General features: G+C 44.0%; 2 protein-coding genes across 5 annotated transcripts in view; one reads left to right on the top strand and one right to left on the bottom strand.

Annotated features, from left to right (window-relative positions):
* The window catches only part of Kif24 (kinesin family member 24), an 81,725-nt gene extending 70,163 nt beyond the window's left edge, over positions 1–11,562 (top strand). For both annotated transcript variants that reach the window (XM_010619221.2, XM_010619222.2), the window contains exons 9-13: positions 2,990–3,061; positions 5,295–5,404; positions 6,359–8,572; positions 9,209–9,302; positions 9,778–11,562. In XM_010619221.2, the coding sequence (XP_010617523.1) occupies positions 2,990–3,061; positions 5,295–5,404; positions 6,359–8,572; positions 9,209–9,302; positions 9,778–9,888 (2,601 nt within the window). In that variant the 3' untranslated portion in view covers positions 9,889–11,562. The remainder of the gene's footprint in view (positions 1–2,989; positions 3,062–5,294; positions 5,405–6,358; positions 8,573–9,208; positions 9,303–9,777) is intronic.
* The window catches only part of Ubap1 (ubiquitin associated protein 1), a 59,542-nt gene continuing 45,901 nt past the window's right edge, over positions 11,551–25,191 (bottom strand). For all 3 annotated transcript variants that reach the window (XM_010619223.2, XM_033759058.1, XM_033759057.1), the window contains 3 exons: positions 14,363–14,545; positions 13,274–13,375; positions 11,551–12,770 (listed from right to left, as the gene is read on the bottom strand). In XM_010619223.2, coding sequence (XP_010617525.1) covers positions 12,630–12,770; positions 13,274–13,375; positions 14,363–14,545 — 426 coding nt within the window. In that variant the 3' untranslated portion in view covers positions 11,551–12,629. The remainder of the gene's footprint in view (positions 12,771–13,273; positions 13,376–14,362; positions 14,546–25,191) is intronic.

Raw genomic sequence — 25,191 nt, 5'->3', positions numbered from 1 at the left:
ACGATAAAAAAATAATTAAGATACATCATGTACATGTACCAGCTCCCCCTAATGTATATTACTATTATGTACTACAAACACACAGTAATAAAAATAAATAAATCTACCTAAATAATTGTATCCTTCAAACATACAGAAGTATAACAAAAGTATAATGATCCCCCATAATCTTGTCACCCCACTTCAGCAGTTATCAACATTTGAACCTAACCAACCCTATCCTTCCCCTGGTTGGATTACTTTAAAGGAAATTTTAGTCATCATATCATTTCTTCTATAAATATGTCATAATATATCTCAAAGAACACCTTTTTAACATATCCATAATACTATTATCATACATATCTTTTGTCCAATATTATAATTTCTCCTTAGTTCCCATAACTCTTTTTATAGTTGAATTGTTCGAATCAAAGTAGTAACACTATCCTTGTTATCACTTCTTTCTTCTTTTTTTTCTTTCCCCTAGTATCACTGTATTTTTTTAATTGAATTATTTGCCCTGTGAGATTTCCCACCTTCTGCATTTAGCTGGCTAACTGCCTTCCCATGTTGTTTAACATGTTATTCTATCCTGCCGGGTGTGGTGGCGCACCCCTATAATCCCAGCACTAGGGAGGCTGAAGCAGGAGGATCACTGTGAGTTCAAGACCATCCTGGGCTACATAGTGAGTTCCAGGTCAGTCTCAACTACATAGTGAGACACTGTCTCAAAACAAACAAACAAACAAAAAAACATGTTATTCTATCCTGTGTATTTCCTATAAAATGGTTAAAATCTACACTGTGTTGCGCAATGTAGCTAGTCTGAATTGAGATGTGCTGTAAGTGTAAAACACACACTCGATTTTAAAGACTTACTACCCAAAAGAAGCATGCAAAATATCTCATTGATATTTTTTCATATTTATTACATGCTAAAGTAATACTTTGGGTGCAGTGGGTTAGATGAAATATATAATTATCATTCATTTCACTTGCCATTATCCATTTATCCAAGGAGCCTTAAAACTAATGTATTGTTCACATTTACTATATTCCACTCAGTTTAGTTTTCCCAACAACTCTGTGAGGCAAGTTAAGCAAGTTCTCTTTTCCCTACCTTTTAGATAGAGTTTCAGGCAAGGTGAGTTAAATATACTGGCCATGGGTGTATATCCCAACCAAAATTCTTTGATTCTGGTATCTTAAAATCTGATCCAGGAATCAACAATGAATCCTGGAAGAAGCTGAGCATGGTGCTGCACACCTGTAATCCCCACACTGTGAGAGGCTAAGACATGAAAATTACAAGTTCAAGCCCAACCTGGGCAATTTAGTGACTTAGTAACACCCTGTCTCGAATTAAAGGCTGAGGATGTAGCTCAGCATGAAGGCGCTTGGTTCAGTCCTGGAATGAAGGGTGGGGTGGAGAGAAATCTGTAAGGATATACCTATGAAGTCGTACAGCCATTGGGACTTGACTTTATCTGTAGTGTGGAGAGGGGCCTGGGCAGACCTTCTAGAACAGGACCAAAATCTTGTGTTTTGGCCAGGAATAGTAGTACACACCTGCAATTTCAGCACTCAGGAGGCTGAGGCAGGAGGATTGCTATGAGCTCAAGGCCAGCCTAGGCTATATAGTGAGTTCAGTGCGACCCTGTCTAAAAAAAAATCCTGTGTTTTGTGAGGTATAGCAAGGAACTCCTTGTTTCTGTGCTGGATTTTTCCCTTAGCTCCTTCTTAGTGTTTAATAGTTTATTGACCATTCCACTGTAATACACAGAGCTGAAAAGGACCCAAAAGTTCATAGGTATTGGTAGTCACACTTGGATTTTCATATGTAAAGGGCAAGTATAATCTGGGGCAGAGGCTGGTTACCTGTTCATCCATTTTGGAGAATCTTTCTGGCACATTTGGGTTGTTCTTTTGGGTTTTTTTGTTTTTGTTTTTTGGGGTTTTTTGGGGGGGGATTGGTATCATTGGAGAACAAGCCCCCCCCCAGGTTGTTTTTAATAAAGGAAAATATTGCTTTATGCCTTCTTATACCCTCTGCCTTCATGGATAAAAGTGGGATAGGGACGGGCCTCTATGAATGCCACTAAGCATAGCCACAGTAAGCTAGCTCTCTTATGGCTAATTTCCTATTCCGGAAATTCCTATTCCTGTCTGTGCACTTATACTGCCAAGGCATTGCATCCTTCCTCTTCCATCCCTTCCTTTTCGTTTACTGCCTTTTAGCCTAGATGCATGCCTCAGAAAATAGCAGAGCTTCTACCCATCTTTCTTCATTCCCCACTCCCACCACTGTTTCTGATGGGCAGTTGCCCCTGCCAGCCCCAGTGATGTCCACTGAGCACTTATCGCCTTTGCCTCTAGGCCACAATACCCACTCTTTGAAAATAAGGGGTAAACTTAGGTAATTTCTCATTGCCACCTCTGACTCTAGAATTTCTCCTGCCCTACTCAGACAATTTATATCCAAATGCACACTTGAGTGTACACGAACAGGTGTACATGTAGGAAGGCAGGGAAAGGGAGAAGATAAGAACCTTTTTTTGGTACTGGGGACCAAACTCGGTGCCTTGCACTTGCGAGGCAGGCAGTAGAACCACTGAGCTAAATCCCCAGCCCGTGAGACATTTTCTTTACTTTTGTCAGTAGTTAGGATGATTGTAAGGAGAGAAAGGAGGAAGCAGCCCAGAATAGCGGCACATGTGCTTAGACTCTGGGACTCGACAGGTCACTGGGTGTGTCTGTTCCTTGCTACCAATTCAGAACTAGTTCAAGGGTCACAGCCTCTAAATAGGGAGGCCACAGCGAGGCAGAACAGGATGATTTTTCTCTAGTTCACTTGGTTCTACTTATGAACAGAGAATCTAGGGCATTTTGACTTCCTCTCGGAGGGTTGCCTGAGTGTGGTTTATTTTAGAAAAATAAGCTTCTTGTGGATGTAGCGTCAGACCTGTTACTCGGTTTGCATGTGATGTTTGATTCTCTCATTTTGCAGCTGAAGGAATGTATCCGAGCCCTGGACCAGGAGCACACCCACACTCCCTTCAGGCAGAGCAAACTAACTCAGGTAAAGCTAAACATGAGCCTTCATGAGCTATATTAAACCTCTCCTTAAAAGAAAAAGTCAACCTTGAGTTTGTTCTGGTTTATTCATTTTCCTGCTTCTATTCCTTTGTTCATTCAGTAGGGGCACCTCTGCTCTTCTGGTCACCACCTTCCTCTTTATTTCCAGGTAAAGAAACCTATTGCCAGTTGTGATGGCACCTGCCCACAGTCTAGTTACCCCAGAAACTGAGGCAGGAGGACCACTAGAGCCTCAGTTTGAGACCAGCCTGGGATACATAGCAAGATCCCATCTCAAAAAACAAAAATAAAAGAAACAAACAAAAAAATAAAACTTTATTATCTAGGCCCAGAGGTACATACCTATAACCTCAGCACTGGGGAAGGCTAAGGCAGGAGGACCACAAGTTCAAGTCCCACCTGGGCAACTTAGTGAGACCCTGTCTTAAAATAAAAATGTTTTAAAAGGAACTGGGAACCGGGTGGTGTTACACACCTATAATCCCAACAGGGGAGGCTGAGGCAGGAGGATTGCTGTAAGTTTAAAGTGAGTCTGAATTGCATAGCAAGACCCAGTCTCAAAAAAAGGGGGGGAGAGGAAAATTATGCAAGTATTAACTGATTATTCTGCATAGTAGAAATTTATTCTCGTCATATTGAGACAAGGTCTTGCTATGTAGTTCAGACTCATCTTGAACTCACTATGTAGCCTGGGCTGGCCTCAAACTCACAGTGATCCTCCTGCCTCAGCCCTGAGTGCTGGGATCACAGGCGTGCGCCACCACTCCCAGTCTTTCTTCTGTTTTCTGTCATGAAAATGTCTGGAAAGCACCAGTAGGTATTAAATCAGCATCTATAGTGGCTGCTAAAACGTGTCATGGTAAGTAGTCTGCCTAGGTGCACATATCTGTGGTGACCATTATGTCTCCTAGGTTCCTTTCAGCACCATGTCCTGTGCACAGTGTAGGCCAGATGAGGTAGAGGGAGGCCTAGGAGGGGATCTTTATAGGACCTGAGGCAGAACCTCTCTGTCTGTGATTGTCAGAATTGGTGATCTGTGGGTTAAATTACGTCTTCTCAAACATGATTTCTCAAGCCAGGGACCCAGAAATCTGGGTCGTTAGTCCTAATTCTGATGTTGGCCTTATTATTATTAAAACAAGTTCCCATGCCCAGAAAATGTGTTCCTATTTAATTAAAGAACAGTAATTCCAACAAGTACAAAGAAAAGGTTAAAGTTACCTTAAAGTTCTACTGCTCTCCAGTGGTAACTGCTGCCACATTTTAGTGAGCATCTCTGCCCATATATCCATACATAGGTCCACTTGCATCATGGAATCATTGTTTTACCATTAAAAGATTTGTTTTTAAATATATTTCCATGTTCCTAAGTATAGACATGCATAATCATGTTAATGATTATATGGTGTTCAATTTATAACTAGTTTGGTTTATAGATTCCTATATTGTCTAACATGTGTTATAAATAATAATATAATTAATATCCTGTGCATTATTTTGTCTTTTAATCAATGAGCAATTATCTCCTTGGGATAAAGTCATAGAAGTTGGGTGTAATGGCACATGCCTATAATCCCAGTACTTGGGAGGCTGAGGCAGGAGGAGTGGTGTAAGTTTGATGCCAGCCTGGGCAACAGCATGAACTACATCATAGTGAGACCTTGTCTCAACCCCACCCCCCACCCCCCAAAAAGATAAAGTCCTAATGTCCGTATTCTTTACCTTTGGTTACGTATTGTCAAACTGCCCTCTGGAAAGCTCACACCAGGTCATGGTATGTGACATACATCAGTGTTGGAAAGTGCTCATTTCCCTGGCCCTTCACTAGGACAGGGTAACTTTAGTCTTTATGGGTAAAAAATACTATTTTTGTAATGGTTTGCATTTCTTTGATTAGTGAGGTGAATACCTTTTTGTTTATTCGTCATTTTTTTTTTTTTGAGTTGTCTTTGTGTACACAGGTTACTGTGTCTTTTATGGCCCAGTGTTCTACTCATAGTAAGTAGTCGAGGCCGGGCATGGTGGCGCACACCTATAGTCCCATCACTCAGAAAGGTAAGACAAGAGGATCACCACAAGTTGGAAGCCATCCTGGGCCACATAGTGAGTTCAAGGCCATCCTGAACTATATAGCAAAACCCTGTCTCAAAAAAAAAGTAATCAAAATGCCCTTGTCAATTGACTTCATTCATTGACCTGCCTTCTGGTTTGGACAGGTCCTGAAGGACTCCTTCATTGGCAATGCCAAAACTTGCATGATTGCTAACATCTCACCAAGCCATGTAGCCACCGAACATACTCTGAATACTTTGCGCTATGCTGACCGGTAAGTTGGCTCCCAAATGGTAGGGAGGGTGGGTGTGGGTGTGTGTGGGTGCGCGCACGCATGCATGTGCATGCATGTACCACCAGTACATCTCTCACACACATAAGCATCTGATATTGAACTCCACAACCCTCTTCTTGAAGCAGCTGGTGATTTGAAGAATTTAGTAGGCTGTGCTTTTGCAAGCATGATGAGATCTCTTAACTCCTGGTCAAGCCTCTTTCTGGGATGACTTTGGCATCTGCAGACATCCCTCCCATCTTATGTTGTGTCCACGTGTGTCTCTTACGGTTGCTAAGATATTGTCTTGACAAGGAGAGGTACTACTGGTATCTAGTGAGTAGAGACCAAGGATGCTACTAGACATCCTACCATACACAGCATAGCCCCCTACAAGAAAGTTAACTGATACAAACTGTCAGTTGTGCTAAAGCTGAGAAATCCTAGGGCTAGACAAGTCATTTTTCCCTTAATAGAATTTGCACAATCCTGCTTGTTTCTGGAAGCTCTGCTTCCTGAAATATCTAGCAGGTTTAAGGGAACTCATTTTCCCAGAGGAGCCTGAAAGAGGTGGTTTGTGGGAAAGAGGGCTTTGTGGAATTGCAGGTGAGTAGCAGATATGAACTTATGAGCTGGTCCATCTTTAGGACCTTATACAAACATAGCGCAATTACTGAGATTCATGTCCCCATCTTGTCCCTCATGTAGAGTTGTAGTAATTTCCAAAACTTCTGATCATGAATGCTGGCTGCATGCTTATATCCTCAGAGAAGTTACTGCTTTTTTAATTCAAATATAGAGGGATAGTTTATACTAAAATAGAATATACTCTTTTCCTCTTATTTTCTCCCAAATAAAAACTCCCAATCCTTATAATGTTTTTGCTGTTTTTGTTTCCCTGGAAGCTATAAAACCTACAAGAATACACATTTAACATTCAATGGTTATTTACAGGGTCAAAGAACTAAAGAAAGGCATTAAGTGTTGCACTTCAGCTACCGGTCGAAATCGGATATCTGGAAATGCCTCTCCAAAGCGAATTCAGAGCTCCCCTGTAGCCCTGCCAGGGGACAAGTGTTCTCCAAAGAAAGTCAAGTTGGGGTGTCAGCAGGCAGTCACAGTGACACCTAGCTCCACAAGAGGAAAGGCCTATCCTCTGGCTAGCCACCCACCAAACATTCCTTGTGCTTCTGTACCCAAAGTCCCTGGTAAAAGGGGTAGCTCCAGAGGCAGTCCTCCCCAAGAGTGGGTCACGCAGACCAGCCCTGTCAAAGAAACTGTACGGTCTGTACATTCGGCCAAAAGGGCAGAAGAACTGGCACTATTGTGCTTTGAGAAAAATCAAATTGGCACCAAGACTGCACTTGGGTGGGGGCGTAGGGCCTCAGGCACAGAAGGCCTGACACATGGTAAGCTGTCCACCAAGTGCAAGAAGGTACAGACTGTGCAGCCAGTACAGAAGCAGCCTGTGTCACGAGTTGAACTGTCCTCTGGCAAAAACCACCACTTAGCAGAGGGTGAGCAGGGCAGCAAGGCAGGCACATCTGCCAGGCCTGCCACTGAAGCTTGGACAAACATCCCTCCACATCAGAAGGAAAGGGAGGAGCATTTGCGTTTTTATCACCAGCAGTTCCAACAGCCACCTCTCCTTCAACAGAAGTTAAACTACCAACCACTGGAAAAATTTTTATGCCAATACAGGTCCCCACAGGATCAGCTCCAGAACGAGACTCCTCCTCCTTTTCATGCTTGCTCTGAGAGCCAGGATGGAGCTCAAGTCGAGGACCTGGATGACAGTGACTTCAGTGAAGATTCTTTTTCACATGTCTCCAGTCAAAGGACTACAAAGCAGAGGAGCACCCTGGAGAAGAGTGAAAGCTCATTCTTCCTTCATCAGAAGGGGGAGCAGAGTCCAGATGGGCAAGTGACACAAAGGCAGCAGAGTCTGTTTTTTAGCTCAAGGACAGATGATGATGAGAGAGGGCTAACTGAAAGCTGGATATGTTCCAGGGACCCCGTCAGCCACAGGAGAGTAGCATTCACTCATCGCCACAGCCCAAGTAAGGTGCACTTGGACTGGAGCCAAGAAGGCCGTGCCTCCTCAGAGCCATCTCCTAGAGACAGTCTGGTAGGGCAGCCTTCCTGCTCACAGGTAGATTTTGTATACACCCAGAAAAGAAGTGATGGACCTGCCATTTTCAGACAGGATGCCTTCAGAAGTGAGGTTCCTGAAGAAACGGAGGGCAGCTTGCCATCCCTGGAAGATGGTTTCTCTTTATCACACATTGCAGTTCCTGGATCCCCAGACCAAAGAGACATAGATTCCACACAAATGAGAGAGGTCAGTGAAGAGACCCCCACCCAGGTGACCAGAACAGCAACAAAGAATAATCCTTTTCAAGAAGACCCTAGAGAGCAATTAGACACATGCTCTGAATATGCTTCTGGACTAATGGCTCCCCTCACCATCTCCCTCCTAGAGACTCCAGATGATGGCCATTCTGTGGAGCAGTTGGCCCAGGATGGGGCTATGCACAGTCCAGTGGCAGAGAGCACAGGGTTACCAGCTGTGGGCCATACAGTATTATCCGGCAACCCAGAGGCAGCCTTGCCAGTGTCTTCAGCCACTGGACACCTGTGGCTCTCCTCATCTCCCCCCGACAACAAGCCTGGTGGTGATCTGCCGGCTCTGTCCCCATCGCCCATTCACCATAATCCACCTGACACGCAGCCTGTTGGGGAGGGTGACCAGAGACAGGCCTGCCAGAGCAAAGAGCCTGCACTCTTCTCCCAGGAACTTGGCAGTGAGCAGTATGATGCTGATGTTGAGGAAACGGGGCTGGATGGTTGCTGGAGTTTGCCTGGAAAGCCCTTCTCTACCACACAAACTAGGGTGCACCATTCTGGATCTGTACTCACTCCGCAAACAGGAAGTTGTGATGTAGCTGGTCAGCCCTGGGCCCACAATAGCAAACATCTTCCATTGCTCAGCTGGCAGCTTGGTTTATCTACAGACCCCATCAGGTTGCCTTGCAACAATGAAGACATCACATGGCTCAAACGCAGGCCCATTTCAAGATACTTGGTATCACCCGACTCTCTCCTGGTTCCCAGCTACTCTGCTAAGACTGCAGGGATACTTTGTCAGCCCACCCTGGAGCAAGCACAGTAAGTTGAACTTTCTCCCTAAAATTTGAGCCCCACAGCCAGGCTTTGTGGCACACAATTCCAGCACTCTTGGAGGCTGAGGCAGGATGATCACCAAGTTCAAATCCAGCTTAGGCAACTTACCAACTCACCAAACCTTGCCTCAGAAACAAACCAAAAAAAAAAAGATGAGTCCGTTTGGTATCCCCAGTTAATACTGCCACTCCAGGTGGACAGTGTCACTGCTCCATGGTGTCCACTCGTGATTCTTCAGCTTCTACGTCATATTTCCTGCTGTGATCCTAGAAAGCAGGTCTTGTGTCAAGTATGCCACTGTAGTAGTCACAGCCTTGACAGATGTTCTCAGGGAAGCTGTGCGAGACAGGGAACTCCTATGGAGGAGGAACGCCCAGTCCTGTTCCCTAGCATAGCTGCAGAGGTGGGTGCAGTTTGAGAAGTCCCTATCTTCCTGTAACCCTTGACTAGTCCTGAGAAAAGAACAGGAGAGGGAAGGGGTGGTGAACCAATCCTGGGAAAATCCTTGACCACTTTGGGCAGAGGCAGCTCCCAACCTAGAAACGAGTCTCAATTTCAGAAAGCTGTCACTGAGCAGAGGGGAGACCAGGAGGATCACAGTTTCCTCTCTGGTGTTCTCAGGCAGGTGGTTATCCGTGCTCACCAGGAACAGCTGCATGAAATGGCTGAGTTGGGCTTCAAGGAAGAGACTCTTATGAGCCAGCTGGTTTCTAATGTAAGTAGCCTTGACAGGACTCAGGCTGCTGGGAATTAGCCTGTGGGTGGTTTGATGGTCGCATGTGCTGTGGTACTTGTCGGTAAGGTTCTCCTGTGCCTCCTCTTACCACTCCTGACAGCTTGAAAGGGTCCAGGTACAGGTGGGAGATGGTGCCCCACTGCTGACTCCCAGGCTGGAAACTTTCCAGCCTGTCCTTACCAGCCATGTCTTCCCTGTGGCTTGTTGGGACTCCTCCCTGTGGTTTTAACAGTAACCAACTTGCTTCCTAGGAAATGAGACCAGAGGCACTCCTACCTAAGTGTCTCAAAGGCAGAGAAGTGGGCCCTCCCCAGTAGTTAAGCAACTGTTCTACAGGTTTTCCAGTGGGAGGCGGGTCCTGAACTCTGAAACTTTTCTGCAAATAGGGGGACTAGAAAAGATGGTCTGCTGAGGACCAGTAAAAGTTCAACTTGTCCTTTATTTCCTTTCTCAGGACTTTGACAGTTTTGTCACCCAGCTGGATGAGATCATGGTTCTGAAATCCAAGTGCATCCAGAGTCTGAGAAGCCAGCTGCAGCTGTACCTCACCTACCAAAGGCCCTGAAAGCAGCGCTGTATTAAAACAAGGTCATATCCCAGATGGTGGGGGCAGTATAGGAGGGGCCTATGCCAGGCTCTTATGGGCTGAGGCTTCTGCCAGTTCTTCTGTACACACACCAGAATTTGCTCCCTATGGCCCAGGGTTCCTCTCTCAGTGCCAGCCCTCTATGCCTCCTTAGTTCAAAGCTTAGGAGCCTCTCTATAAGAAAGGACCAAGTTGATGACCTTATTGGCCTTCACTTTGTTTGGAGGTCAGAGCATCTGCTTTACTGATCCTGACTGTGGGAGCACATTTGGGGTAGTAACTCTGTACGTGTTCCTAATTTTGAGGACTACAGAATGACGTGGTTAGTGGTAACCTACAGGTTCGAAGTCACAAGCTAGGGATAACAGGCTGAACTCAGGGGCTGAATTATTTGGTGTACACTGGCCAAAAGCTGGGGATTTGGCTCAGTGGTGTTACTGCCTGCCTCGCAAAAGGTCCTGAGTTTGATCCCTAGTAAAAAAGTAAACTTGGGCCAAAATCTAAAACATTGGTGCTAGTAGGGCAGCAGTGGGTTGAGCTGTGCCCTATCTGCTCTCAGAGATTTCATTTTCAAAAATTTAACATGAATAAACCTTGACTTGATGTGTCCTTAACAGCAGATGTGGGTCAGGCCTTATGCTCTTCCTTCCTGCAATCCAGTTTTGAGATAGAAGAGGGTACCCACATCACTGCATTTTTCTTATCCTATCTTTTGCTGAGGCAACAATGCCTGTTAGCCCTCTGCTTCTGTGGCAGTCCTGGCTCCTGATTCTTCACTTCTTGTGCCTTCACTGAAGAGCTAGAGGATTGCTGGCAAGTCCATCCCCAGGGCGTATCTAGGACACCCTCGCTGGCCACTGCCTCACTCTCAAGGGCCAGTATCCTTGCCTGAGTGCTCTAGTCACTAGAAGTCTCTGATGACAAATTCGCCTAAATGCTGCTGTTCATAGCAGAAAGCTTAAGGAAAGGCCACCCCAAGTCAGAGATCCATGGATCAGGCCTTGAAACCCATTATTGTGTGAACATTAATTTCTTTCAAGTAAAGAACTTTTTTAAGGTTTTAAGAGGAGGAATTTAACTAAAAGGCCAAGCACTAAATGGTTGTTCCCTGGAGACTGAAGCAGCCACTTTGTCTCAGGTGGTGCTTAGTTTGACCACCAGAGGGCAACTTGCTTCCAGCTTCAGGCCCTCACTTGATCACTAAACATGAGGACGCCTGTCCCTGCCAAAAGTCCCAGAGGGCAAATGAGATGAAGTATTAGGGATTAAAGTATTAAGAAATTTTAGGGATATATTTTGTGGGATACAACAGCACCACTGAGAGCTAGGGAAGCACTTTAAACCCAGTCCTGCCCGTGACACAGGGAATATAAATGTCTGGTACTGCTCACAGGGAAAAAATTGTTTTTCTCATTTCCTGTGTGACTCTCCTAAAGACCCAGCCTATCCTGCCTCCAGTTAGCCTGGCAGGAAGGCATACAGCTTTGGCCTGGAGACAGAATTAGGTCATGTTTAAACAGGTCCTTGTTTGGGCCTGCCTTGTAAAGCAAAAACCCAGAGCAGACTAGAGGGCCAGCTCTTGGGTCCCATACTGCACCTAAAGTTGGAAGTAAGTACTGAAAATGGTTAGGTCCTGTTCTAGTCCCGGGAAATCCCTTTACCATCCACTTGCCCATCCACCCTGCTCCATAAAACACCCCTTGACAATAAAGAAGATACTACAGCAGGAAGTACCCTTTAAATTTTTATTTGTTCTCTCTGAAGAATCAAAATAGTTAGCAAATTATTTTAGATTCATGAAGACTGTATATCCTTTGTATTTAGATCTTTAATGATATACAACATAATACAAAACAAACCAAAGATGATTTCTATGCCTAGGTGTGTTACTTGTGTCAACCTAAAGCAGGGCTGGCGGCGACTGTTCACAGAGAACTGTGGGCGTGTTAGTGCTCGGTGACTTAAGTCGTGGCCTGCTTTTTCACCCATTCAGTTGTGCTGGGAAGAGGGGTCAACGATTACTGAAACTGGCAATGGTATACTAAAGCAGGAGCTCTGAAGCCCTGGGCAACAGAGGATTGTGGTCCAAACCATACTGAAAGAAACAGTCTGGACAAAAAAAAAAAGCATGGTGACTGCCTGGCAGAAGAGGCAAACTCAGCCCCTGGGAAAAGTGCATTCTCTGTACCTCACAGACATTGCAGAACCAGTGTTAACTAAGACTTTGTTAAAAGGCAAGGAAATGAACAAAACCCTGGAAGAACCTTTCACTTCCACTTGGATTAAAGTTAAGTGCAGACAAAAGGGGAAGCTTCTACCCTCAAAGCAGCATTGAGTCCGGCCCTCCCCTTTTCTCTCCACTCTTCTTGGCAGCCAAGCTAGGTTCTGGCTGAGGGCACAGAGACCCCAGAAAGACCCAGGTAGTCTATCTGGAGGGCCAAGGTGGGAAGGACACTTCTTAAAATACAAATAAATTTAATATGGAAGGAGCCAGGATGGGTCTGGGGCATTAACATGCCCAAATCTTCCCTACTTTCTCTCCAGCTCAAGACCTAGGCTCACAGAGACTGGCAAGCAGAGACTCCACACCTGACCTTCTAACCCCCAAAAGAAAATTGGGAAGTGTGCCCCTTCTCCTTCCCCACAGGTGGGCTCTGCAGGGCCTGGTGGTGGTGGTGGGGGGGTGGTTCCGTGGCAGGGCCTACAGGCAAGGCCTGGTCTCAGCTGGCTCCAGCCCGAGTCATGAGGTCTTCCAAAGCATTGTCCTGGTCATTGTTGTGTAATAGCAAAGCTTCTTTAATGTCTTTCAGCTCAAAGCCCATTTCCTTAAATTTGCTCATCAACTGAAGAAACTCCATCATCTAAAGAGCAGAAGAGAATACAAACTAAAGGGTCTAGTTACACAGCACATCTGAATGTAGAGGTGGCTTTGGGGGTAAAAGAATCCAGCACAGACTAATCTGATGCCCCAGCCCAATATCCTTCAGGAGCATGTTCTGTCCCAGCCCATTCTTGCTGACCTTGTCTGGGTCCCACTACCATACTTCCACCAAGGCAGAATACTGAACTTCAAAATGGCAGTTTTCTGGGGAGTAAGGTAGGAAAAGAGACTAGCAATGGCCCAAGTCATCCAGAAGTTTGGCTTTTTCCCCCAAGTTTCCCTTCACTGATAATCTAGGTATCTTTAAACCAATGCCTCATTCAAGCCAACCAGCCCTTAATCCGCTGGTTATCTGTGAGACTCTACATTTTGACTGTTTTTGCCTAGTCACTGGTAAGGAAAGGGGGCTGTGAGGCAGGGGTGAAAACCAGGACTACTTTGTCTCTTTTCCAGAGGATTCCCATGAAGCAGAAAGGTTCTCACCTTTTCTTCTGAACACTGGTGCATTTCCAGAGCCTCTTCCACTAAAAGGGGGTCAAAGCCCTTCTCACAAAGCTGTCCATGTGCAAAGAGATAGTCAAGAATCTAAGAAAAGACAGAAGAGGTTACAACACCTACCGCCATACTGCTGTGCTTCACAGAGTCAAACAAACCAGCGAGTGTGAAATCTATTCCCCGCCCCAATCCATCACATCCTGAATAGGGCTTGATTTTTGTACCCTGAACTGCCTAGCACCCTATAAACCTCAGTAACTACTTGAACAGGCAGGCACATTCTTCTAAATAAGTGGCCATTTTCCAAAGGATGTACTGCCAAAGTTGATGCAGGGCTCTAAGAAATAACACAGGTAAGAAAGTGTTCACACCAGGCACAGCGGCGCACCCCTGTAATCCCAGCACTCGAGGCTGAGGCAGGAGGATCACTAAGTTCAAGACCAGCCTGGGCTACATAGTGAGTTCCAAGTCAGTCTCAACTACATAGTCAGACCCTGTCTCCAAAAAAAAAAAAAAAAAAAAAAAAAAGTGTTCCCCAGGTACAGGACTCCAGCATCTTATTATCTTATTTAGAACTCCCTGGAAAGCCGTGACAAGATAAGCCTTTCTAGGAGATATCTGACCATATGCCTACTTCTGGCCTCTGGAGGGGCAAAGGAAGGGATTAGTTTGGATGACAAAAAATTTTGTTATTGTTACCAGGGATTGAACTCAGTCAGGACCTTGTGCTTGTGAGGCAGGCAGCAGCACCACTGAGCTAAATCCCTGGCTGGATGAGTCTTAACAGCACTACTATTCTAGGCCAGTGGTGGCAAACCTATGGCACATGTGCCACAGCTGGCTGTTTGTTATCACTGAAAGCTGTTCTACAAGGCTTTCCCTCACCCCAAAGAAGTGGTGCTAATAAGGCTACTCGTTTCCCTGAGAAAACACTCTGAGTCCCCACAAACCCATAGGAGAGGAGACCGGTGCTCCAATTCTGCAGGGCTGTAGGACAGAAGCAGATCACTACTCCAGCTCCAGGGGTCAAATGCTCTTCTGGCTCACCAGCTACCCATCTGCAGGCCAACCACTCACCTGTTCAATATTTTCTCCTTTCTTCTTCATGGCTCTCAGGACACACTCATATGAATAGCCCATGTTGACCACTGTCTCTACACACTGCCTCTCACTGGGAGACAGTGCTTGAAGTTCAGGATAGGCCTGGGGACAGCAGGGTGTGTTGGGCACTTGTGACACTGAGAAATTCGGAGGGGTGACCTGGTGGTGGCAAAACAAGAGGATCAAATTAAGAAGACCTGGGCCACAGAAAACATGTCACTCAGGTGGCCTAATCCAAGAGCTTTCCTCTTCAAACTTCTAATCTAACAGTCTATTTGGAAGAAAACCAGGCTGCTGGTGAGACAAGAGGCATGACCAGAGCTAGAAGGTATCAGCCAAGGGAGAGAAATGTTTCATTCATCCTGCCTTGCAGAATGAGAGCGCACACAACAACCATGTGCCTTGTTATGCCCTGATCTCTAGTTTTAAGAAGTTTTGAGGCTACCAAAGGACTGATGCTTAAGCTGTCAGTGATTTCTTTGCTAGGCTCCACTTACGATCCCTTCCTAGGTCACTGTATCTCAGAGTCCTGAAGGGATCACTAAACTATGCCCACTCTGGTCAAAGTCTCTCTTGTTTCTATCACTGGTCTGGGCAAAGGATGCAAGTACTGTTGCCAGACAAGGCCAGCTCAGGGCCTCAGGGTTTTAAGAGGACTCTCGCCTTTGCCCCACATCTCATGCGCCATTTCCCGCTGAAGCTGCTGGACAGAGGAAGCCAGGACACAGGAGTAGAAGTAGCCACACTAGGCTGGAATGTGGATTCCATGGACCTGTCAGTCTGCTAAGCTGACTACAGGCAGCCTGCTCCCTACCACTGGTCCTTCCCAGCCCTCATCTGACTTATGCAGAGATTCCTGTTTTGTCCTTCCTACCACTTACAATGAGTCAAGCCAAAGGACCCTTCCACCATGGGAACAAAATCACAGTCTTCTCTATAGTTTGGCTCTCAAGAACCAAAGAAAATGCTTCATAATTTTTTTTAAAATCTGGGAGGTTTAGGCAGTAGAGAACCCTCTTTCAGAAGCAAGTTCAAAATGGCATTGCTATAACCAGTTACTCTTCTCAACTACTAGGGAATCCCAGAAAGACTACAGGCCTTCAAGCCCATTCTGTTTCTACTTAATCATCTTACCCAAAACATGCTCTTAGGAGCCAAGTCATAGGGCTGTCAACAGGTTACAGGTCTAATGACAGGGACAGGCAGTGCAGACCACTCTGTAGTCTCTGACACTATATACTCAGGGACAAACTACCTGGGCTCATGAAAACCAGCATGCAGCTGGTGTGGTGGCAACCTGTATTCCCGGCTACTCAGAAGGCTGAGGCAAGAGAACTGAAGTTCAAGCCCAACCCAGGCAACAGTGAGATCTTGTCTCAAAAGAGGGCTGAAGATGTAGCACCTCTGGTTTCAATCCCTAGTATAGCCACCCACCCAGAGAATACCAATATCCAAAGAGAATGTCAGCTCTCACAGGATGAGCCCAGCCAGAACTGGGATGTGGGCATATGCTTCTTTTAAAAACTCCATGTTAAGAATTTCCACCTGGTAATCCATGGCTATACCTCCCTGAACATGCCTGGTTCTAGAAGCTATGCAGGGTTGGGCCTGGTGAATACAGTATGTGGGTGAGAGACCTCCCATGAACTATCAGGTGTTGTAAAGTTTAAACCAGCTAACATGGTAATGAACATCTGTAATCCCAATACTTGGGTAGCTGAGGCAGGAAAACTATAGTGAATTCAAGGCCAACCTAGGCTATAAAGTGAGTTCAAGGCCAGCCTGAAACACATAACAAAATCCTATCTTAAAAATTACATATTAGGGCCGGGTATGGTGGCACATGCCTGTAATCCTAGCGCTCAGGAGGCTGAGGCAGGAGGATTACTGTGAGTTTGAGACCAACCTGGGCTACATAGTGAATTCCAGGTCAGTCTCAACTACATAGTGAGACCCTGTCTTCAAAAAAAAAAATTATATATTAGGGCTGAGGATTTAGCTCAATGGCACTGTGCCTGCCTCACAAGAACAGGTCATGAGTTCAATCCCCAGTACCAAAAAAAAAAAAAATATATATATATATATACACACACACACACACACACACACACACACACACACACATTATATGAAATATACATAGTGTATACATATACATGTGTATGTGTGCATGCATATAGATAACTGGGGGGTTGCCACGGGGACTATTAGTTCAGAATGGCCTCTCAGAGATCAGCCTGACTCAGCTTCCCAAGTGCTGGAATTTCAGGCATGTGCCACCACGCCCAGCTGTATATGTATATGTGTGTGTGAGAGAGGTGTTTTTTGTTTGTTTAACGTGCAGAATTCTCAAAAATACTCTGTTGGGAGAAGTGTTTATCTGACACTCTAGGTGAATCTGGCATGGGTAAAGTGTGAAAAGCATTCAGATTCTTCTATCTAATTGTGTACTTCTAGGGAAAATGCAAACTAAAATCTATGTATACAAATGTTTATCACAGTATAATACATACTAAGGACAACCTAAATATTCAACATAAGGCATTAGGTAAATAATTAAGTCATGTAAAATGACATTTAGTGGGGCTGGGAGTATAATAGCTCAGTAGTAAAGTTCATGTTCAGTAGGTGCAAGGCATTGACTTCAATCCCCAGTTTAATAATGAACAAAATTAAGTTCTCTGTCCAAATTTCAGTGTTTGAGAGGAAGATTTGGGGATGATGTAAATATTACTGTTTCAAAGCCTCCAGAGTCTGGGCACACTCCTGGGCTTCAGAAGGTGGCAGTTCTTTCTGTACGTAGCCTTTTAAGTCCTACCTCAGTTAAGACAGCTAGTTCTTCTGCCAAGACTTCCCAGAGGCCTCTTTCCCCTGGTACTAGAAGCTGTGTCAAGTACAAGCATACCACACGAGGCAGGCATTCCTATTCCATTCTGGTCACACTGGCAGCAAATAGCACAGTATCAACTCCTAGACACTAGTTACTATGTCACCAACATTTCTCAATCTCCAGGGCCTAGCTTTCAGCTTGAATTTGTGCTGATCAGTTGTACAATAAATGGACGCTTATTTGGATTATGGGTGGGGGTGTCACTATGTTGTCCAGGCTAGCCTTGAATTCAGGATCATTCTGCCTCATCCTCCTGAGTAGATGGAATTAACAGGACACCACATCTAGGTCTGTTAGGATTTTAAAAGGCGGGATTTCATTTGATATGGGAAACTTGACCAATATCTTGACCTCTTCTAAAATGGTAAGAACAGAGGGCTGGGGATTTAGCTCAGTGGCACCATGTCTGCCTTGCAAGCACAAGATCCCAAGTTTGATCCCCAGTACCAAAAATAATAAGAAAAGAATTAAAATTATATACATTTAAGGTCAAAGAAAAAAGAGAGACAAGGATCAATGAATTTCATTGAAATCTTCTACCCCACCCCACTGGTACTGGAGATCAAACTCAGGACCTTGTACTTGCAGTGAGGCAAGTGTGGTGCTACATCCCCGGCCCTTCAATGAAATCTTAGGAAGTAGGAACGCTCATGGAAAGATGGTTACTGGCAGAAGTGATAAATTATTAAGATATGTTATACACATGTACCAACACCCCATTAAAAATGTAATCATTATGTACCTCAAACATATAAAATTAGTACTTAAACAAAAAGAAACAATAAAGTTAAAAAGTAAGCAAGTAGGAAAGAGAAATGTAGGCCTCAGGACCCCTAAGCAGTCATCAGACCCTAAAGTATCAGGAATTACGGAAATAAACCAAAGCACAAAGTCCATGATCAGAACTTAAGGATACACTGCAGGAGGTAAAACAGAGAAAACAGAAAAGGACAGAAATTTAGACCCCCTCTGCAGGAGGCAGAAAGTTCAGATTTTTAAAGAATGTGAATCAGAGACCTAAAGACACCAGACACAGTGTACAGCAGAATGAGGACTAAAACTACACTAGCCTTCCCCAACCTTCGTCAGCCTCAGGCAGAATTCTCTAGAGAAACTTAATTTTCAAGACCTTCACATGATGTTTTGGGGGGGGGTCTCCCTCAAAGTAAACTTTTAACCTCTACTGATGTTTAATGATCAGCAGTACACTCCCAATTCACATTAGTTTTTGGGTTTTTTAGTGTCTCGTTCTTAAGCATGAACAGAAACCCAGACCCAGCAAAACAGATTACACCAAACCATAAGATGAAACAGACTTGGAAATTTAAAATATAATGAATATTTAAAAACAAACAATGTTGAGTTGGTGATTTAGCTCAGTGTCACTGCACCTGCCTCGCAAGCACAAGGTCCCGAGTTCAGCCCTGGTACCAAAAAAACAAACCAAACAAACAGATGTTTTAAGAGTCAAGGATAGGGCTGGGGATGTAGCTCAGTAGTAGATTACTAGCATGCATGAGGCCCTGGGTTCAATTTACACCACTACCAGCAGCAAAAAAAAAAATCAAGGATATATTGCTGGAAGCAAAACAAAAGGATAAAAAATCAGACCCTCAATCAAGGAGATCCAAACATCTAGGATATAGGAAGTCTAACAAAAGAACAGAGAAAAATATCAACGAAATAACAAAGAAAAAATTTCCCAAGATATAAAAAGTGGGTTGATCCTCAGTTTGGAAAGACCCAGGAAGGCCCAATACAATCAATAAAGGTTTATCACCAGTAAATTTCAAATCTCCAGATATGAAGAGAAAAAAATCCCAAAAGCTCCCAAAGGTGGAGGTGGAAGGGAAAAAAACAGACTTCAGAATAACACAAATACTTTAAAAAAAAAAAAAATCAATAGAACTTGTACTTTTTTTTCCTTTTTTAAAAAAAGAATCTTGTTATGTAGCCCAGGCTGGTCTTCAACTCACAACCTTCATGCCTTAGTCTCCCAAGTGCTGCAATTACAGGCATATACCATTACACCTGGCTTCTGCTTCAATTAAAAGCTCAAATTAAGAAAAGTACAAAAAGGGCACGCCTGTAACCCAGCATTCTGGGAGGCAAAGGGAGGAGGATCACAAGTTTGAAACAAGCCTGGACAACTTAGCAAGAGCCTGCTCAAAAGAAGGGCTGAGAATGCAAATCAGAGCAAAGGCCCTAGGTTCAAGATGCTGGGCCACAAAAAAAGAGAAACAAAATAGGTACAAAGAAACTATGTACATTTCAAAAATAGTTTATAAGAAACAAACTGCAACAAATAAAGTAATTGCAATATACTCACACACACCAAGAATGGAACTCAGGACCTTGCACTTGGGAGGCAGGCACAGCACCACTAAGCTAAATCCCTGGCCCTACAATATATTTTCTAAACTAAGCATATTTACCTTAACATAATAATGTAACATTAATTACCCAAATTTTGTATACATATAAATATGACAGGATAAGGGAAAGAGGAGAGAAGAGCTATTACAAGATCTAGACCCTCAGCCACTATAATAGGAAATATAAAACTGTCTAAAGTTGTTATCTTTAGAAAAAGACAATATTAAGTGGGCCACGGATTTAGCTCAGTGGTGCCACTGCCTGCCTCACAAGCACAAAGTCCTGAGTTTGATCCTTGGTACCAAATAAAATAAAATAAAAAAGATCAAGCCCTGTGTTTCCTAAGCATGGGCTATGTTATCCTCTAGATCTCTCTGTCTCTCAGAGGTGTGGCTTTTGGAGGATGACTGAGTCATGCAGCCATTATACTATTAGTGGTGTTCACCTCCTAATGGACCCAGGCAGTTGAGTGTGCTGTCAGGAGGTGGAGAGAGGTGAGAGGCAGGTTGCTGGGAGGCCAGGACCCAGAGAGGTGGATGATCTCTCGCCCCAGCTCCTCACTTCTCTGTTTCCTGGTGGCTGTGACAAGAGCAGCTTTCCTCCACTGAGCCCTTCCTGCCTTGGAGCCAGTTTACTATGGACTGAATCCTCTAAAACCATGAGCCAAAACAGACCTCTCTCTTCTTTAACTTGTGAGTGTTGGGTATTTTGTTCCAGCAACAAAGACAGACAAGATATCAAGACTGAGTGTGGGGGGAAGAAAAAAAGAGAGGGAGAGAAGGACGGAGAGGAAAAAAGGAAAGAAGAGAGAAAGCTTAACAAGTTGAAAGCGCCTTGCTATGAGAAGTGAAAATGGAGAACAGAAAGAGATGAAACAGAGTGCTGTTTTTCAATACAAGCCTTGTTTTTGTTTTGTTTTGGTACCAGGGATCAAACTCAGAACTTTGCACTTGTGAGGCAGGCACAGGGCCATTTAGCTAAATCTCCGGCCCTCAATTTTTTGGTGGGTACTGGGGATCGAACTCAGGACCTTGCACTTGTAAGGCAGGCGGCAGGCAGCAGCACCACTGAACTAAATCCCTGACCCAATATAAACCTTTTTTGTTTTTGCTTTTGAGACCAGGCTGGTCTCAAACTATGGACTAAAAAAGTGATCCTCATGCCTGAGTCTCTCAAGTGTTGGGACTAAAGACACAAACCATAACACACATGGCAATATAAGCAGGCCTATACAGCTACTGGATTTCCTAAAAGTAAATTTACTTTTAAAACGCAGAAGAGGACTTTGAATTAAAGTAACAGCAACACATGAAATCACAAACAGATATGAACTTTAAAGCTAAATGATTCTGCCAGGTGTGATGGTACATGCCAGTAATCCCAGTACTTGGGAGACTGAGGCAGGAGGATCACCATGAGATTGAGGCCAGCCTGAACTACATAGTAGGTTCAAGGCTAGGCTAGACTACACAGCAAGACTCTGCCTCAAAATAAATAATAAATAAAGCTAAGGGAGTATAAATTGTTTCTGGTGGTGCACACCTATAATCCCACCACTTTAAGGCTGAGGCAGGAGGATCACCAAATTTGAGGCCAACTTGGGTGACAGTGTGTTTCAGGCCAGCCTAGGCTATACCAGAGTGTCTCAAAACAAAGCAGGAATTCTGTATGTCAAAAAGAATTTTACAGTGCAAATTTAAAAGCAAATTAGTGCTAGCCTTTGTTTACTGTCCAGAGTAAATTCAGAACTTAGAAGCATAAACAAAAAGCAGAACAAAGTCACTTCTGAGGTGAGTAAAAGAGAAAGAAACAGCAAGGATCCTATTGGGCTGTGAGGCAGCAGGAAGAAACACTGGCTAAATCAAGTAGGTCTAGCTTGGATTCACACACAATAAGGACATATTCCAACTAGGCGTGGTGATACACACTTGCTATCCCAGCACTCTGGGAGGCTGAGGCAGGAGGATCACAATTTGAATCAAACCTACGAAATTTATTGAGACCCTGTCTAAAAATGAAAAATCTTAAAAGGGCTGGAGATGTAGTTCAGTGCAAGGGCCCTGGGTTCAATCTCCAGTACCACACACACACAAAAAAAAATTCGAGACTGTTTCCCTCCTGATGATCCCCAACTTGTAAGGGTAGTTTATACAAACAATAAGCATGAAAACAAAATCTGAGGCCAAACACAGCCCCTAAAATAGTAGCAAGGACCCAATTTCAGGAACATTTCACTGCTAGTTCTGTGTATAGGGTGTGCACAGCTCAGATGACTGCCACCACCCCTACCTCATTTTAGAAAGAAAGAAAGGTTCTCACTGGGGCCTTGAGGATCAGGCTATAAAGAGCCAGAATGGGGACCAGGCTTTGCTCCCTCAGAATGACAATGACCCTTAAAACAACAATACAACTCCAGCTCTGTTTATTTCTGTACATTGAAAGTAACAAGTTCTCAAGCCAGCAACAAGCATGCCCATTCTGATCCTGAGACAAATGGGGCAAAAAGAAACTCTGCGATCACTTTGGTCAAAGAATGACAAGTGTTCTGGTTTAGAAATAACTCTGCTGTTAGCTCACTGGTGTGGGTCTCCAAATGCTTAACCTAAATTTAATAGGGGTGGTGATTAAGGATACTTTATCTAAATCATTTAATAAATCACAAAAAGGAGTTCAGTGCTGAGCAAGCCTAACAACTGACCAGGAAAAATTAGGAATGTAGCCTACTCCAAGGGAAAATACTCATGGCTGTGCATTCATCTAATTCATCCAGGCCAAGGTTCAGGTCCTAGGGCTGACAACGGAAGCACAAACACAAACAACCCTTATCAAGGGTGCTCCTGCTTGGACCTTGCACCGGTTGGAAAGCAGGCCAAGGTTCATCTTACAACTGGCCAATAGCAGCCTTGTTATGATTTCTGACAGACAGCACACTAATACAATTAGGTTTCTTTCTGGCTCTAAACAGTCTGTTGTTGTACTCAGTTATTCAGTGACTGATTTGATTGGTACCAGTAATCGAACTCAGGACCTTGTGCTTGCCAGGCAGTCATAGAGCCACTGAGCTAAATCCCTGGCCCTGCACACTTAAAAAAAAAAAAAAAAAAAAAAAATCTATGAGCTCATATAGCAAAAAGTTATTGGGCTTCTACAACTTCTATCCTAGAATGCAATAACACAATGTTGTGTACCTCTTTGTGACAAATAAAAGAATCTTATGGCATCTGCAATGTTTTTGTGTGGCCAAATCAGATTATCTTCAGGGTGATATATTACAACTTTAAAAAATTAATCCATTCCTCTACATTAAATCTCAGTTCCCAAGAACATACAGTCTTCCCTTCTCCCTTCCTTTGAAAACTATACAGTTCTTACTGGTGAAGGGGGTAAAAAGAATTACATGATTAAAATCTATAGATTGGTAAATGACAGATTTCCACCTCATGCTTCAAATTTCCATAAAATTATCTACCAGTTACTAAGAAACCACTGACTCTGATGAAATGCAACGCCAGGTTTGCCAAACTATGCTCAAATGAACCAATACTTAGGGTAAAATAAGATGAGAATAAGAAAGGTGGAAAAGGTATAATGGAGATTACCCTGCAGTTTTTTGTTTTTTGTTTTTTTGGTACCAGGGATTGAACTCGGGTCCTTGCGCTTGCAAGGCAGGCCACCGAACCGCTGAGCTAAATCCCCAGACCTCTACCCTGCAGTTTTTAAAGTGAAGAAAGCTAGGCGTGGTGGCCCATGCCTATAATCCCAGCTATTCAAGAGGCTGAGGCAGGAAAACCCCAAATTCAAAGCCAGCCTGTGCAACTTAGCAAGACCCTGTCTCAAAATACATTTAAAAAAAAAAAAAAAAAAAAAACAGGCATGGTGGCACACACCTATAATCCCAGCACTAAGGAGGCTGAGGCAGGAGGATCGCTGTGAGTTTGAGACCAGCCTAGGCTACACAGTGAGTTCCAGATCAGTCTCAACTACATAGTGAGACCCTTCCAAAAAAAAAAAAAAAAAAAAAAAAGGAAATAAAGAAAACATCAAAATACATTTAAAAAATTTAAAAGGGTCAGAGATGTAGCTCAGCACTCCCTGGGTTCAATCTCCAGTACTGCAAAAGCAAACACAAACAAACAAAGAAACCATTAAACACCCACCCATATCTTTTACTGTAATGGATTTGCCCCTGATCAAGCAATCAAGCATTGAGAAAATCACCACTAAACCAAAGCCAAAATGGAAAAGGAAAACACTCATGAACATTGTTAGCTGGGCATGGTGGTGCACACCTATAATCCCAGCACTAAGGAGGCTGAGGCAGAAGAATTGCAGAGATATGGAGGCCAGCCTGGGCTACATAGTAGGTTGAAGGCCAACTTGAATTACAAGGCAGAACCAGGTTTTGTAAAAAAAAAAAAAAAAAAAAAAATCTGTCATTACTATGCACATATATTTGGGCAAGTCCACCACTACTGGCCATCTCATCTATAAATGTGGTGGGACTAACCAAAGAACCACTGAGATCCAGGCAATGGTGGTACACACCTATAATCCCAGCACTCAGGAGGCTGAGGCAGAAGAACTGCTCAAGTTTGAGGCCAACCTGGGGTACACAGTGATTACCTGGCCAGCCTGGACTACATAGTAAAAACCAGTCTCAGAAAACAAAACAAAAAAGAGACAAAAGAACCACTGAAAAATTTGAGAAAGAGGCTGCTGAGCAAGGCTCCTTGAAGTAAATCTGGGTTGCTAGGAAGGATGGTACACACCCACAATACAGTTATGGGGAGAGGCTGAGGCAGGAGGTTTCAAGCTGGGCAACTGAGCAAGATCCTGTCTCAATAAAAAACGGACAGATATGTAGCTCAGTGGCAGAGCACTTGCCTAGCAAGCTAGAGGTCCTGAGTTCAATACCCAGTACCTGCCCAACCAAAAAGTTTGAACTAAATGAAAGATGAGTATCACCACTGATAGCACCCTGAAGAAATGTGAGACCAGCTGTATCATGTGACTGTCAGATGCCCTACAACACACTTTATCAGAAACATGGTTTTAGTGCTGTCCTGATTACTGCTTCTTAGTGTTGTGAATTTGAACCTGGTATCTCCAAGGAAAAAAAAAAGCAGCCAGGCATGGTGGCACATACGGATCACCACAAATTGGAGGTCACCCTGGGCTAGTGAGTTCAAGCCAGCCCGAACTACACAGCAAGACCCTGTTTCAATAAACCAAAAATCAGAAGTATAGCCGAGCATTCCCTGGGTTCATTCTTCAGTACTGTACCCCACACACATGCACGTGCACACACACACACACACACACACACACACACACACAGGAAAGGAGAAGAGGAAGAGGAATTAGAAAAAAGTTAAAAGGTACAAAGAAAGCAATTTTTAAAATTATAATACATGGAACACAGAAAAGAGCAAAGTGCGAAATGCCATTCATAAGAATCATGCCACATCTTAAGATTCAAAAGATGAGGAATAAGCAAACATTCCTTATGAGGGTGTGGCTCAGTGGTAGAATGCCTGCC

Source organism: Fukomys damarensis, unplaced genomic scaffold (genome assembly GCF_012274545.1).
Source record: "Fukomys damarensis isolate Sample0158 unplaced genomic scaffold, DMR_v1.0_HiC HiC_scaffold_36, whole genome shotgun sequence".
NCBI classification, from domain to species: Eukaryota; Metazoa; Chordata; class Mammalia; order Rodentia; family Bathyergidae; genus Fukomys; species Fukomys damarensis.
This window is presented reverse-complemented; position numbering and strand designations above follow the sequence as displayed.